Here is a 17,891-nt window from a genome sequence, read left to right as displayed (position 1 = left end):
GTAACTTGATTGGTCATTCCACCACCCTTGTTCATATTGTGTTAAAAGTGAATTTTGAAAGGAGCATGTAGGAAAATTTTGTTGTGCTGATGTTGTCTTATCTATACTCAATTTGGAAATTGTTGAAGAAAATAATTGTATCATGTTATACCTTGAAAGAATGGTTTGAACACTATCATTTGATGCCTTTATTTCCTCAAACTTCATCAAAATAATTTAGTTGCTTGATGTACAGTTTGGAATTTGAATTAGTTATATGAGATGCAATTGATAGTAATGGATTGAAGATGGCTTAAATTTATGGACTTGGATGAAATTTAAGTATTTGAATATTTGATGCATTGAAATTTTAGTTCAAAACTTCTTCAATTCCATTTTGAATTTTATTTCTCTAGCAATATGATAGTTTGCTTCATAATAAAATTTCTTATTAGAGTAGAAAGTTAATGCTTATAACAACAACAAACCATCACTAATTTAATCTTATCAACTGAAGAGAATGCCTGATAAGAGCTAGACAATTAGCTAAGTTAAAATGAGACCTATAGATGCATATTTGCATTCCAGAAAATGTATGGGCTAAAAACAAAAAAAAAAACTCATTCTATTACAGTCTAATAAAATAATAAACCTTGCATAAAATATTAATATCTTGGTTTTTCAAGTAAAAATAAATCATTTCAAAAACATCCTCCTATTTAATAGATATCAGACTTAGCCTTTTTCATGATGTGACCCTATGGAGAGAATAGATACATAATATAAATAAAATAATCAATAATATGCTCTGTGATTCTTAATGACTTGACACAATAAATGAAAACAAATATTTACATACATTGGTTATGTAATTTTCCCTTACCTAAACTTGGAGTAATGCTAAGAAAAATCATTTTTTCTTTTTTTTTAAATGAGACACTTGCAAGGCTCCCACCTACCTAGTCATGCACCCCTCAGCCTACATCAAATCAAGCATTAATTTAGACGAGTGTAAATGCCAAGAAATCCCCACCTAGGCAATATATGCCTTGAAAAAAAATTTATGAGAAAATATTGCTAGGTCATTGTCATGGATTTGACAAGTGTCAGGTCCCATCAACTTGCCTAGGCACTTAGAGTCTTGATAGTAAACCTGACACTTTAATATAATTTCCCTTCTCTATGTAGCACGCCTTGGAAAGTACCCCCTTGCCTACCAAATAATGATGTTGAGAGTGGGAGGTCAAATTTTCATGGGGATTGGTGGAGTTAATGCTTAGGCATAAGGTACCTTTTGACTTTTCTTGTAAGGGCACATAGATTTTTCCAAGTTAACAAATGTTTTATAAACTCCTCCACCATAGTGCTAAGAAAAACAGTCACATGTCTAGGGAGTATTATAGGTCAGTGTTAATGAAATTTAGGAGGAAGAGATATTAAAGTAAGATAAATGAAATCTATGAAAATTAACCGCAAATAAGGGAGAATGTTATGTTAAATTAATTAAGTGTTAGGCCAAGGTAGGTAGTTTCCTGGGAAGTAGCAATGGTAAAATTTGTTATTAACTTGTTAGAATATAATTGGATTATAGTGTACTAGATAAATTTAAGAAGTGTATATATATATATGTGTTACTTATACATTGTTTTGTTTCCATTATATGTTGATCATAGATATTTTAAGAAAGTAATAGATACATTGAATAGTTAGATTATTTTTTTAAGTTGGTTAGGATATAATGACAGTTTTTACTTAATAATTAATTGGACTTTATCATAAATATGGTAAAATTTAGTTTAGTATTAAATATTAATAATGTTAACATCAAAAAGGAAAGTGTATATCGAGTAGAAGTATAGGTGTTCTAAATTAGTAATAATAATAATAACAACATCAATAATAAAATAAATAAAATTTAAACAAAAATAAAATATAATAATATAGAGACCTAACATCATTAGAAATTTAAAGATAAATTGATCTAGCATCTTCTCGTTTCAATCTTGGAACTTTCGCTACTAAAATGATACAATTTTTGGATCTCCCTTACATAATTTGGGTGTCTCATATAGGGTGCAAAAGATTATGAGCTCTCAACCCTAACACCCCGCATAGTTTTTCTTTTAGCCTTAGTAAATAGGCAACCACCCCCAAGTGGAACTCAAGATCTAGTCTCGAGTGGACAATTTACTACCACTAACTTTCTTCATTCCCTCTTGGTTCAAGGTTTGATTGTGCTCTTACCATCTCTCTATAAAAAAAATAAAAAAATAAAAAACTTAAAAAATTAGTTGTGCTACCATATTGTGGCATGAAAATGAAGAAGAAGATGAAATTGTTTACATTGTTGTAAAAGATGAGTCTGATAGTGATGAAGAAATGGTACTTATTTCTCATGTGAGAAAAAATGATACATGGATTATAGATAGTGGTTGTTCTCATCACATTACTGGTGATAAAATTAAGTTTGAAAATTTTGAAGACTATAATGGTGGCAGTGTAAGGTTTGGTAATAATGAACCTTGTTGCATAAAAGGAAGAGGAAGAATCTCGCTAACCAAAGAACTTGTATGTGATAATGCATATTGGGTAGAAGGACTAAAATAAAATCTATTGAGTGTGGCACAACTACTCAATAATAGATTCAAAGTAGAATTCATGCATGCAAAATCAAGATTGTTGGATGGCAAAGGAAAGTTGATTGGATCAGGCACTCAAACTAATGCTAACCTATTTTATCTTGATCTTGGTGAATGTTCATGCTTTATTGCTCAAGTTGAGGAAAGTTGGCTAAGGCATAGGAGATTGTGTCATGTGAACATTCATAACTTGGTGAAAATAAGTAAATTTAGGAAAGTAAGGGGCATTCCTAACATAAAGAAACCTAAGGTTGGTCTATGCAAGAATTGCCAAATTGGGAAAATGGGAAAGACTAGTTTTAAAAGTAAGAACTATCAGTCTAAAGAAGTTTTAGAAATTGTGCATATTGATTTGTGTGGACCTATAAGAATTGAAAGTTATACTGGTGAAAAGTTCTTCATTCTTTTTGTTGATGATTACTTAAGAATGATGATTTTCATGTACCTAAGAGAGAAATTAAAAGCATTTCAAAAGTTCAAATGGTATTTGGCCAGAGTAGAGAAGGAAATAGACAAAAGACTAAAATGCTTGAGGTTAGGCAGAGGTGGTGAATTCATTTCACATGAGTTCAATAACTTTTGTATTGAGAGAGGAATCAAAAGGAAAGTTTTAGCACTTGGAACTCCTGAGTAAAATGGAATAGTTGAAAGAAGGAATAGATATATCATGGACTATGCAAGAACCTTAATGATTGAAAAGAGCATTGCTATCAAATACTAGAAGGAAGCTATCAGCGCTATAGTTCATACCTTGAACTGAGTATAGCTAAAGAAGGACTCATTCAAAACCCCCTATGAGTTATGGTATGGCTACAAATCCGACGTAAGTTACCTATTAGTATTTGGAAGAAAATGTTACATTTTGAAAGAATCTAGAAGAGGTAAATTTGATGTGAAGGGTGATGAAGGAATATTTTTGGGATATTCTTGTAAGAGCAAAGCATATAGATGTTTGAATTTTTCTACTCACAAAGTCATAAAAAGTGCACATGTGAAAGTTGATGAATTTGCATAAAGAACTGAAGAAGAAAGAAAAAGGGAACCGGAAGACTATAGCAGATTTGTTTTCATTGAACCTGATACAGTGCCAAGTACATCTGTCAATTAGGAATCTTCTACTCCCAAGTCTTCAATAACCAAGTTGTAGGAAATTCAAATTGAGCTATAGGAACCTGAGTCACATTTTGATGCTACTGAGCCAATATCTACTGAGTCTGAAGGACCCCTGCAACAGATAGAATAGTCATAATCTGAAGCTGAACTGTAAAAGGATGAAAATGCAAAGCATTCAAAAGGCAAGGAACTTGTATTAGCTAAGTATGTCAGGAGGCGTCATGCACCAAAATAGATCATTGGAGATAAATCTAAAGGAACTATGACAAGAAGTAAGTTGAAAGGTACCTATTTATTTTCTGATTTTGAACCTAGAAGTGTAAAAGATGCATTAGAAAATGAAAGTTGGAGTGAGGCCATGAATGAAGAGATAGAGCAGATAAAGAATAATAAAACATGGACTCTTGTACCCAAGCCTAAAGACAAAAATGTGATTGAAACTCAATGGGTATTCAGAAACAAGTTAAATGAAGATGCTAAGGTGTCAAGAAACAAAGCTAGACTGGTATGCAAAGGATACTCTCAAGAAGAAGGAATAGACTATGGAGAAACGTGTTCTCTTGTTGCGAGATCATAAGGTGTCAGGACCTTACTTGAATATGCTACATACAAAGGATTCAAATTTTATTAGATGGATGTCAAGTCAGCATTTCTCAATGGTATACTAGATGAAGAGGTTTACATTGAACAGGCTGAAGTTTTTGTTGATCCAAACAAGAAAGACATGTTCTGCAAATTACATAAAGCATTGTATGGTCTGAAGCAAGCCCCAAGAGCATGGTATGAGAGACTGCAGAACTATCTTATTTATATTGGTTTTCAAAGAACTAATGATAATAGTAGCTTATATATCAAGGAAGGACTAGATAATAAGATTGTTTTGGTAGAAACATTTGTGGATGATACTTTGTTCACAGGAAATGATGATCTTTGCAAAGAATTCTTATTAAAAATGAACAAGGAATTTGAGATGTCAATGTTTAGAGAGATCAAATTCTTTGTTGCTCTTCAAATTCAATACAATAAGAATGGTATCTACATCACTCAATCAAAATACATCAAGGAGATATTGAAAAATTTTGGTATGGAAGACTGCAAACTAGTTGGGACTCCTATGTGTACTAGATTGAAACTTACCAGGGATGATGAATCAAAGGAAGTGGATTAGACATTGTATAGATCTATGATTGGAAAGTTGTAGAATGTAGTGCATACAAGACTTGATATTGCCCTCACAATTGGTATTGTAGCAACATTTTCAAAAAAACCAAGAGAAAATCACATGATGGCAATCAAAAGGATCATGAGATATTTGAAAGGCATTGAAGATTATGGATTATGGTATAAACTTAGAGGAAATCTAGATTTAAAAATGTTTACTGATGCAGATTGGGCAAGAAACATTGATGAAAAAAAGGGTACAAGTGGAGGAGCTTTCTTTTTTAGAAATAGGTTGGTTTCTTGGACAAGTAACAAGCAAAATTGTACATCCCAATCCACAGTAGAGGTAGAATATGTTGCAGCAGTAGTAAATTGTTCAAACATTGTTTGGTTTAAACAATTACTAGAAAATATGAAGGTGGAGAGTAAAGGACCAATTGTCATGTTTTGTGATAATACAAGTGCAATTTACATTTCAAAGAATCCAGTGATGCATTCCAAAACCAAGCATATTGCTATAAAGTAACACTTTGTTAGAAAATTGTTGCAGGATAAGGAGATCAAATTAGAATATGTCCATACAAAGGAACAAATTGCTGGCATGTTCACAAATCCTTTACCTAAGGATTCATTTTTGTATCTAAGAGGTAATTTAGGGGTCATTTCCCTATCTAAAGCTCACTAAAATATAGTTTTAGTGATGCATCAACAGGAACAGAGTTGAAGATCTATCAGTTGATGCACCAAAGTAATGAAGACATTGCATATGAATTGGTACTTAAGGTACACTAAAATTCATTTGAGATGTGTTGTCTTTGGCATGTTTTGTCAAAGAGGGAGAGTTTACTATCATATCTTTCTGAAATTTGCAAGAAAGTGAGTTTATGCAAGGGGGAGAGATTACTATGAAAGAGGGACAATTTTCCTACAGATAACTAAAGTTTGAGGTGTAAAATTCTAGAGGGAGAAAACCTTCTACTAGAGAAAGTCTTCTTCTCAAATTTCATTATGCTATGACATGTTGTGTTTCCATCAATGCCAAAGAGGGAGATTGTTGGATACAATTATCCAATTGTGTGTTGTCATTGGTGTTACACAAATGTCATACAAGTCATCTGTTAGCACTTACCAAGCTTAGTTGGTTTCCAAGAAGATTTACAGTGTCTACCAAGTGTTCTCAGACTTTACCTTATGTAGACAGTTGTTACTGACTTTTCAAGGTTAGCAAAGGAAATTTAATTCCTACCAAGCTCACTCGATCATCAAAGAAAAATATGGCAGAAAATAATTCTTACCAAGCTCTCATGGTCAGTGAAGGAAATTTAGTTCTTACTAAGCTCTCATGGTCAGTGAAGGAAATTCAGTTCATACCAAGTTCACTCACAAGCCAAAGGATTTTGCAAAATCTATAGTGTTAACCGTGTTGAGATGGTTAACTCAGGAAATTATTTATGAAGCAATGTTTACAGAGCAGAGTTGGCTAGTAAAGAAATTTGTTAATTTATGATTTAATGCTTAATTGTTTTAGTATTATTTCTAGCTGACTATGGTAATGATTATAGGTGATTGTAACTTGTAATTGAACCAAATTTATAATTTGAATGGTATATATGACAGGTCAAGTTGAAAATTTTAAGTGTGATGAATTTGATGTGATATGAATGTGAAGGTGGACTGATTATTGTGAGAGTGAATTTTGAAGGATGATTAGAGATCATTAAGGAGAAACAAAGCTATATTTGATCAAGGAGGATCTAATGGTGTAGGATAGAGATCTGTAATCAAAAAATTTAGTTGCATCTTATTCAAATCATTTCATTGTTACTTTCTAACCATTGTAGCAGTGATTCCAAAATATCTTAATAGAGTTGGTTTAACAGCCATTTTGTAAATCCTCTAACAAGGTGGATAGTTCCACTGAATTGTTCTAAAGACCTCTAGCAAGGCCACTCCTAACAAGGTGAATAAATCCTTTAATAGGGTCACACCTAATAGTGTGTTTTGTAAACCTTTAACAAGGTTGGCTCCTAACAGGGCTCACTTGAGAAGAGTGAAAATCACTAGCTAGTTACTTGGTAGTTTTTTCGATATTGGGTTTACATGTTAAATCTAGTGTCTCTTATGTTCATGTTATTTCCTTTTTCATGCATGTTAATAATTGTGATTGCATCAAGATCAATAACAAATTAATCTATTGAGTTAGAACATTTTATTTTGGCTACTATGTATCAACAGTAACTAGTTATTTAAGACATCTAAGGGATCTGTGGAGTTTTTTTTGTGGTAACTGATTCACCCCCCCTCTTAGTTACTCCATCTATGATTCCTATAGGAACATTTCCTTAACCATGCATCTCTTCACAATCAAAATTCTTTTAGTACAATCATTATTTATATCCACTCATATGCTAGTCTTCTCAAAATTACTACTATGTTGACATCAATAACAAATATAGTCATGAATGCAACATGTCAATACTTACATATGATTTCCAATGCCTAGGACACTCCCCCAAAGGAATACCATCAAAATTTATGCTAACAATCTCCCCCTATGGAATTGATGAAAACATAGATGAAAAACATATAGGTTCAAAGAATACCAAACAATACTCTATTATTGTTGTTGTTGTTCTCCTGTTCTCAAATCAATAAAATCTAAAATCCTCTAGAACACTGCTTTGTTAGGATTGGAATCAATTGTTCATATACTAAACAACTCTCAGCTTCTCCCTCATACATCAAATCTTTTCATATTGTATGTATCCCTAATAAATATATTCCTTCTCCTTACTTACATGAATCTTCTTAAATCTCCCTAATAAGATAGAGATATTTTGTTAGAGTAATAAAGTTTTTTTTTATAAATCAAAACAACTTAATTTAATTATTAATTCACTTATTATCTCTAGTTTACTTAAGATAAACTTTGGGCATATAATAATTAATTCTTTTATTTATTATTAACATGCAACCTAGGTTAGATTCTTCTTAGGATTTTGATTTCCCTTTATAAGGAGTGGTCTCTTTGTAATTTATTAATTCACTTTTGATTATAGCAATTTCTCTTTTTTCTCATCAAGAATGTGTCATCTATGGATCTGAGAATTCCAACCTCCATCATTTTTGATTCTCTTCTTTGAAATTTTTAGCATGCAAGTGATTCTTGGGAGTTGTGGAGTTGATCTTTCATCAACTTCAACATGGTATCAGAGCTTAAGATCTTCATGCCCCTATTCTATTTAGGACAGGTTTGGTTTGGCTTTCAGATCTCTTTTTTTTCTTTTTACAAGGTTTCATTTTTTAGAGTTATTTTGTATTGAATTTGGGAGGTCACTAATTTCTAGGTCTTTTTGAGCCCAAACAGACATCACTGTTGAGCTCAGAGTGCCAAAAAACCCCTAGTTTCATATAAAATAGTTCAATTTCAACATAATTGGAATTTGAGGCTAAAACCTATTGCTCCCATATTTGACATGTTTCTTGAGGCAACGATTTTTTCTTTTTAGCAAGCAAATCAAGAGTTTTTATCAAAAATTAAGAATTTTTAGAACACAAATTGAGATTTTTTGTATCTAAAATCAAGATTTTTTGGGATGCAAATTTGGATTTTTCGGCTTGGAAATTGAGATTTATTGCATGCAAAATAAGATTTTTGACATGCAAAGTGAGATTTTACATGCAAATTGAGGCAAATTGGTATAGTAAAAAATGGCATGAATCTCGAGGTAATTCTAGTATTGGTAAGAATGCTTCCTCGCATATTTAAGTACAGATCCAGAGGCAACAAGTTTTTTGTTTTTCCACCTCTTTTTTACCTACCTATGTATTTTTGGCTGCAACTTATTCATTTGGAATCATTTTTTGGCAAACAAAATATTGTTGAAAAGTTGATTCTGAGCCTATTGTGATGGTGTAGTTTACTTGGACTTTTGATGTTGTTTGGTTTCTATTTAATGAAGTTAAAGTAAGATGTTATATTGTTAACTCTAGGAGACATATTTTGATACATTCTATTTTCCAAATTTTACTCCAGGCACATCCCATTCAATTTTATTTTTTTTGCATTCTAGTGGATATCTTAGTTGTTTTAGGTCTGGAGATTATTTTTGTTATTTCAATTGATTAATCATGGGTTGTACCATCTATTGACTAAGCCTTATGCCTCTTTTGATCTTTTTTGACATCTTTTTCTAATGTTTTTACAAACACAATGAAATAAAGTGTCACTCTATTCCATTTTAGGATCTTGGTTGTTCTTGCACTACATTATAAAGTGCCTAGAGGATTTTCATATTGGCCATATTTAGCATCTTCCTTTTCCAAGTGAGTGTCCCTTCCATAATATTAGCCTCATGATGTGTTGATGACATGTGCCATTATATTTTTTTGTACTTCTTTTACACTCTCAATGTTCTGAGTTCTTCTTTGTGAAGGAGATATTGCATTCAATTTCAGTGTTCATGTCTCACCTTTCAACATTATATGAGGGTTATGTTGGTCCTATTTCTTTCTTGGTTCAATAGAGTGAGCTCTATTTTTAGTATTGGATCCTATGTACTAGACTATTGTAGTGGCTAGATACCTATGCATTTCAGTAAGATGGATCATTCGCCATATAGACATTCTTTCATTCATATTTTTTTACGCCATGAAGAAACCTTCCATCTTTGATTGATCAACTCTTTAGATTTATTCTTCTTTACCTGGTCGTATTCTATAGAGTGGAGGTTCTTCAAGTCAGCAATTTAACAGTGTTTGTAGCTTCATGATTCAGTGTTATTCTTCATGATCATCTTTTGTTACTATCTTTTGGGAAATTCCCTAGTTTGGAGGCTTCTTCAATCCTTCACTAGTTCTTTTAGCATTATTTCTATATAGATTTTTTTTCATTTGTTTTTCCATATTTATCTCTTTCAAGAGACTTGGTTGTGCTTGGGTACCTCATCAGGCCTTGTTTTCGAGACCAAATTCTTCTTTCAGTAGTAGTTTCTAGGTTTTTAGATACTCCCTAAGTTTACCTTAAGGGGGGATGTTAGAGTAGTAAAAAAAATTCTTATTAATTAAATCATATTAGTTTCATTATTAATTCACTTATTATCTCTAGTTTACTTAAGCTAAACTTTGGGCATATAATAATTAGTTATTTTAGTAGTTATTATTATGAGACCTAGGTTAGATTCTTGTTAGAGTTTTGATCTTCTTTTATAAGGATTGATCTCTTTGTAATTTATTAATTCACTTTTGATTATACCAATTTATTTTTTTTCTCATCAATAATGTCTTATCTATGGATCTAGGAATTCTAGCCTCCATAGCCTTTTGACTCTCTCTTTTGTGATAGGTGTTTTCATGCAAGTGATTCTTGGGAGTTGTAGGTTGATCTTTCATCAACCTCAACATGGTTTTCATGTGTATATCTCCCCCATTGACATTAATTAAAAAGGCCTCATTAAGTCAATTCTCCACTTCAAGTCTATATTCATCTCAAGTGTCTAAAGACACTATTTTAAGACCAATTAATAAGAGTCCTCAAAGAATTTTCTCATCTCAGATATTCCCCCAAATAGGAAGCATCAATATTCAATCTAGTAAAATGATAGTGCTTTGTACCACTTGACTGATGCAATCCTTGTAAATTATTCTCTAAATTAGGCAAGGGCATAACCCCAAGCATAATTCTCATGTACTCAAATGTATGTTTGGGTAAGGGCTTTGTACAGATATGTTTAATCTATTCTTTAGTACTAACATACTCCGATATGATTTCTTTCTCTACAACATTCCCTCTCAAAACATGACATTTGATAGATATATTCTTAGTCTTAGAATGAAATACATGATTATGAGACATACTTACTCTACTTGTGTTGTCATAATATATGATTGACATGTTCTAAGAATTCTATCTCAATATCCCTCACCATCTGCTTCATCCATATGACTTGCTGCAATTATTTGTTGCTACTACATACTCTGCCCTAGCTATACTTAGTGAAAATCCTTGACCACTAGTGCTTTCTCTATCATCTATATTGCTTGCCCAATATGCATTAGTATAAGCACGTAAAGTAAAATTACTTGATCTATCATATAATTCCAATTACATTTTCTCTATCTAGTCTAATGTGAGTTAGATAGTGTAAACCTCTAATGATGAACCTCTACATCTTTTGTTCAAGTATAGGTGTCTCATCCTTTTTAGATAACTTGTGACTAGTTTGTTGGAAATTTGATTGAAAGGCTCATAATTGTTGAAGATCAAAGAGGGAGACTATTGTAAAATAATGTTTTCAATAATTGTTTTGTCATTGATGTCAAACCTCCTATTTGTAGGAATGATATTTTTTTATAAGATCCAAGCACTATCAGTTAGTTGATTGATAAAGAGGATTTGATCAACAAGATGTAACAAGAGCTCCTAAAGGAAAGGTTGAATTATGATGTTGTAATGAAGTGCAATGATTAGTTAAGAAAATGGTTAAGTAATGTATTGATGACATACTCAAAGATACAGAGGTTGGCCACACTTAGAAACATTGGAAGAAGAAGTTGTAACAGGGTTGACTGCAAAGCATTAACTAAGATCATCAGTAGGTGCCGAGAAAGTTAGTTGAATCCTAGAAAATTCTTAGTAGAATCCTAGTATCAGAAATTTCTAATATGTGCCAAGCGATCTTTGGGTGCCGAGCATCAAGAAAAACATAGTTGATGCCAAGTAACATAGTATGTGTTGAGCACCAGTATTTCAATAGCCCCAAGTTGCTGCATTATTTCAAATGATAAAGATTCACCAAATCTAAGCCAACATAGTGGTTGCATTGAATTTTTTCAATGAGTTGGAAGATAAGGATGATAAATTGTTGGCACAGAATCTTATGTAAACTATTTTTGGGAAAATTCTAAAGGATTATTCAAGAAGTTTCTAGAGCAAATAGAATGTGGGTTAGATACAATGAATCCTACCTAATCCATGCAAATTGAAATTGAAAATAGAAGAATTGAGTGAGAACAGGAACTCCAAGACTTCTATTTAAGAAGTCATAAACCAATAAGTAGAGAGCTACTGATACTGTTACTATTGAAGTGCCAAATCTATGAAGTGGTTTAAAGGATGTCAAGAAGGATACATCTAGGAGAAGGAAGATCACATAGGCTTTGCTTCTATGAGTGGTCATGAAGAGATGACTGCATTGGTACATTAAGTATGAAGACTCAAGGAGAAAAAGCTTGAAATAAAAGGTAAGTTGTTAAGAGTTACAGAGATTGAAGGCCAGGCAAGGGTATGAGTTGAGAAGTGATCTGAGATCTGTAAGATAAGTTGTATGTTGTAGTCAGGTCAAGATTTTCTAATACTCTCTAGAAATTTTATTAGAAAATGCTACTCAGTATGCTACAAGAATAAAAAGAAGTGGTGAGTGCAATAAGAAGTCTAGGTGGACAATTGGATGAAGAAACATCCATAAACAAATACTTAAGAACTATACTCCCTATCTATGTTATAAGAGTTTTAGCCATCCAAGAGCTGAGGTGTATACAAGGGAACACACAAACCTTTGAAGGAATAGTTGGAAGACATACTACATTTGAGCTATCCAATTTTGACAACTACAAACCTGAGAACCTTGAATCTACTTTCAAGGCCAAGATGATGATAAAAGATATTGAGGAGGACACATCAATCAAGAGAAGAAGACATGCATCCAGTCATAGGAGCACAGATAAGGAAGATGTGGAATAGTTAGAAGCACTACTTGCCAGGAAATTCCATAGAGGTAAAGGCAAATTCAAAGGTAAGCTCCCTATCATATGTTTCAATTGCAATGAAGTAGGTCAAATAGCTACAAGATGTCCATAGAAGAAAAACTATAAAGAAGGAAACAAGTTTAGGAACAAAAGAGAAGATGAAAGCAAACATTACAAGGAGAAAGGCAAGAGATGCTACATTGTTGAAGAAGACTCTTATGAAAATGATGATGAAGTAGTCTATGTAGCCATGAAGGATGAATCAAACAAAGATGAAGATGAAGCAACAACATTAGTTACCTGTGTGAACAAGAATGACAAGTGGATCATAGACAGTGGATGCTCACATCACATGATAGGAGATAAAAGTAAGTCCATTACCTTTACTCAATATGATGGAAATAGTGTTAGATTCGGTAATGACGCTCCATGTTAAATCAAAGGAAAAGGCTCTATCAAACTTACAAAAAAAAATTCATGTGATAATGCATACTATGTTGAAGGATTGAACTACAACTTGTTGAGTGTATCACAATTAGGCAATGTAAGTTACAAAGTTGAATTTTGAAACAAAACTGCCAAGATATATGACATTGATGGAAATCTGATAGGAAAAGGTGAACAAACTAGGAGTAATTTATTTTACCTAGATATGGAAGAAGAAACATGTCTTGTTGTTAGACTTGATGATTTGTGGTTATGGCATAAAAGGTTGTGTCATGTTAACTTTGATAATTTTATTAGTATCAACAAGAAAAAGAAAGTTAGAAGATTTCCCAAATTGAAGAAACCTGAAACCACAATGTGTAAACAATGTTAACTAGGTAAAATGACTAAGTCTAGTTTCAAAAGTAAAACATACACTTCCAAATAAGTACTAGAGTTAGTTCATGTAGACTTATGTGGCCCAATAGAAGTGCAAAGCTACCGAGGAGATAGATACATAATGCTATTTGTAGATGATTATTCCAGGATGATGACTGCTATGTTTTTAAAGAAAAAATTTGATGCATTCTAAATGTTCAAGTGGTATTTGTCTAGAGTTGAGAAGGAAACAGGAAAGAACCTAAAGTGTCTAATGTCAGATAGAGGTGGTGAGTTCACATCAAGAGAGTTTGAAACATTTTGCAATGTACTATAGTCTATACATTTTGAGTTCACAGTACTTGAACATTTGGAATGCATCAAATTTTGATGATGGAGAAAAATGTTGCACTAAAATACTGGAGAGAAGGGTTAAGTACTATAGTCTATACACTAAATAGAGTTCAAGTCAAGAAAGGTACTAATGCAACACCCTTGGAATTGTGGTATGGTCATTCACCTAATGTTAAACATTTCAAAGTGTTTGGTTGTAAATGCTATATTCTAAAAGACACTAGAAATGGCAAGTTTGATGCAAAAAGTGATGAAGGTATATTTCTTGGATACTCCACCAGAAGTAAGGCATATAAGTGTTTGAATACTAATACTAACAAATTTGTGGAGAGTGCAAATGTAAATTTTGATGAGTGTGTAGAAGTTCAGGTTGTTGAGTCAAAGCAAATAGAGGAGTATAGATCCTTTGTATACTTCTATGAAGGAATGATAGTTGAAGAAAATGTTGCGAATCAAGTTGGGAATCAACAAAAAACTTCAATATTTGTTGAGTCTCAACCAGTGAATGCTGAGTTACATTCAGAAGCTAAGTTGCAAAATGTAGAAAATGCACATTCTGATTTTCAAAATAGCATGCAAGAAAGTAATGACAAAATACCATATGAAGAAGAATGAAATGACTCTGAAGCTGAAGGATCAAATATAGAAAGAAGGATGGAACCCAGATTAGCCGAGTATGTAAGAAGACATCACCCTACAGATCAAATCATTGGTGATAAATATGCTAGACCAATGAAAAGAAATATATTGAGGAATGAATCATGTCTACTGAGCAAGGTTGAACCCAAAATAGTCAAAGATGCACTACAAGATGATGACTAGTATAAGGCCATGAAAGAAGAGATAGATTATATTGAGAAGAACAAAACTTGGTCTCTAGTTCCCAGACTAGCTAATAAGAATGTGATTGGTACCAAGTGGGTGTTTAGAAACAAACTTGATGAGAATGGTAAAATAACAAGAAACAAAGCCAGATTAGTTTGCAAAGGCTATGCACAATAAGAAGGACTGGATTATGGAGAGACATTTGCCCCTATTGGAAGAATGGAAGGAGTAAGAACATTACTTGCATATGTTGCATATAAAGGTTTCAAGGTCTACTAGATGGATGTGAAGTCTACTTTTTTGAATGGTATACTAGAAGAGGAAGTCTACATAGAACAACCAAAGGGATTTGTTGATGAAAAGAACAAGGACATGGTTTTCAAGCTACACAAAGCAATTTATAGATTAAAGCAAGCACCTAGAGCATGGTATGAAAGGTTGCACAAATATCTTGTAAAGATATGATTTGAAAGAATAGATGACAACAAAAACTTGTAAATCAAAGCTAAGGAAGCTAAAGACATTTTGATATCAGAAATCTTTGTTGATGACATAATATTTGGAAGAAAGATGTTTTATGCAAAGATTTTACTGATCAAATGAAGTATGAATTTGAGATGTCAATGTTTGGAGAAATCAAATTCTTCGTTGGATTACAAGTACATCAGTTGAAGCATGGCATATTTGTGACCCAATCCAAATACATCAAGGAAGTACTCAAAACATTTGGGCTAGAAGACTCAAAACTAGTTAACACACCAATGACAATAGGTCATAAACTATCCAAGAATGATGAATCTACTGAAGTAAATTAGACATTGTATAGGTCAATGATTGGAAAGCTACAATATGTTGTACATAGTAGACCAGACATTGCATTATCTATTGGAATAGTAGCAAGATTTTATGCCAATCTAGGAGAAAATCTCTTAATGGCAGTGAAGAGAATAATGAGATACCTGAAAGGAACTAATGAATTTGGTTTATACTACGAGAGGAATAAGAAGTTTGAATTGAAAGCTTACACTGATGTAGATTAGGGAGGTAATATTGACGATAGAAAAAACACCAATGGAGGAGCACTTTTCTTAGGAAAGAGGTTGATTACATGGACAAGCAAAAAGAAAAGTTGCACCTCACAGTCTATTACTGAAGTTGAATATGTGGCAGCTGCTATAAACTGCACCAATATTGTATGGATCAAACATTTGCTACAAGGTATGAAGGAAGAAGTAATTGAGCCTATGACACTTTACTCTGATAATACAAGTCCTATCAATATATCAAAGAACCCAGAAAAGCATGCTAAAACTAAGCATATTGCAATCAAGTATCACTATGTAAGAGAGCTGGTGGAAGACAAACAAGTGAAGATGGAATATGTTAGCTTAAAGGAACAGATTGCTAATATCTTCACAAAAGAACTACCTAAAGATACTTTTGAGTATCTTAGAGGTAAGTTAGGGGTGATACCCCTAGCTAAGTCTACTTGAACCAAAAAGCAAGAATGTAATGCATAAAATAAGCTGAATGTTGAAGATTCTACACATTGATACATAAGATGTTTACTTTGGGATCCTTGCCTAAAGTAGTAGAAGTGCTAAAACTTCAAATCAGTGACAAGCAAGGTGATAGAGGGAGACATTAAATGAACTTGTAAGAGTTACATATGCATATTAAGATGTTAATATGTCTTTGACATTGTTATCAAAGAGGGAGAAGTGAACAATTGATCAACAATTGTTGAAGATAATAGATTAGAAAAGAAGAGGGAGATTTTGGAGGTTGATTAGAATAGCAGAAGATGAATAATGCAGAGGGAGAAACATAAAGATAAAGGATAAAATAGCAAAGAGGGAGAAGTGAAATGAAACAATTAGAATAGTAGTAAGAGATGTGGTGTTACAATTTACTTTTTGGCATTTGACTTACCATTCTAACCTAGTAAGCTTTTGGTGGAATAGTTTAGTCTGATGGTTGATCAGATTGGTTTGCCATTAATTCCAAAGAGGGAGATTGTTGGAAATCTGATTGAAAAGCTCATTGTTGTTGAAGATCAAAGAGGGAGATCGTTGTAAAAGAATTTTTTCAATCATTGTTTTTCCATTGATGTCAAATCTACTATTTGTAGGGATGATATTTTCTTATAAGATCCAAGCACTATCACTTACTTGATTGATGAAGAGGATTTGATCAACAAGATATAACAAGAGCACCTAAAGGAAAGGTTGAGTTATGATGTTGTAATGAAGTGTAAGGATTAGTTAAGACAATGGTCAAGTAATGTATTGATGAGTTATCTCATCTTCGTCAGGTCTTCTCCTTGAATGGATATCCGTGCAAGCAAATTTCTAGGGCTCTTCGCCAGGCCAAATCCTTCTTCCTTTCTTGCTCTAGGCCTTCCCTGTCCGCGAACCTCCCCGCTCTGCATGTCTCCATTCCTTTTGTGGATGGCATCTCCCAAAAGATTGCCAAAATCTTAACAAAAAGGGGCCTCCGAGTTGCTTTCAAACCCCTTTCAAAGTTAAGTAATCTTGTCCCGCAGCTCAAGGACTCCAAAGACTCATTTCTTGACTCAGGAGTCTACAAGATTGTGTGCTCATGTGGCACCCCCTACATTGGAGAAACTGGTCGTTCTTTTCGGACCAGGATACGTGAGCACGGGGCAGACATCTTGCATGATAGGGTCCAAAAATCGGCCTTAGCAGAGCACTCTGTCACCACCAAACATCACATTTGTTTGGAGCAAGCGCAAATCCTTTGCAAAGAGAGCAATTATTTCAAGAGAAAGCTCAAAGAAGCCATTGAAATTAGCCACCACCCCCTCAACCTTAATAGAGATGATGGGTGGTCCTTGAACCCCTCGTGGCAACCTTTGCTTCGCTCGCTCGATTGCCGGCAACAGCATGGATAGCCCCCCCTCCCCTGTCTGTGGTTTGGTGTCCTGGTACGTTGGCTCTTCTTTGTCTTGTTTTTTCTTTGTTTTTTCTACTTCCTTTCTGTCCTCTTCTTTTCGGTCTCTTGGTTGTTTCTTTTCGCGTGCGGCTTGCTTCTCTTTATGTTGTTGGTCTTCTAATTTTATTATTTTTCTAATTTTTTAATTTTATCAATTTATTCATTATTTTTAATATTTTGTATTTTTATGGTTTTTTATGTTCTTATTTTTTGCTTTCATTTACTTTGTCTCGTGTTTCGAGTTGGTCTCGGGTTCTTTTGCGATCTCTCCTTTATAATTATATATATTTATACATTTGGTTCTTTTATTTTTAT

The 17,891-nt window shown here is 33.2% G+C and overlaps 1 protein-coding gene across 1 annotated transcript in view; it reads left to right on the top strand.

The window, feature by feature from the left end:
* LOC149535557 (uncharacterized) overlaps window positions 1-17,535 on the top strand; it is a 91,765-nt gene extending 74,230 nt beyond the window's left edge. The window contains exon 2 of the mRNA XM_089806158.1: window positions 16,936-17,535. Within this exon, the coding sequence (XP_089662284.1) occupies window positions 16,936-17,535 (600 nt within the window). The remainder of the gene's footprint in view (window positions 1-16,935) is intronic.
* The last annotated feature ends 356 nt before the right edge of the window (window positions 17,536-17,891 follow it).

This window comes from Cupressus sempervirens, chromosome 10, assembly GCF_028749045.1.
Source record: "Cupressus sempervirens isolate cs-2001-9-10 chromosome 10, ASM2874904v1, whole genome shotgun sequence".
Taxonomy (NCBI): domain Eukaryota; kingdom Viridiplantae; phylum Streptophyta; class Pinopsida; order Cupressales; family Cupressaceae; genus Cupressus; species Cupressus sempervirens.
The sequence above is the reverse complement of the archived record's forward strand: the minus strand, read 5'-3'. Positions and strand labels throughout refer to the sequence as shown.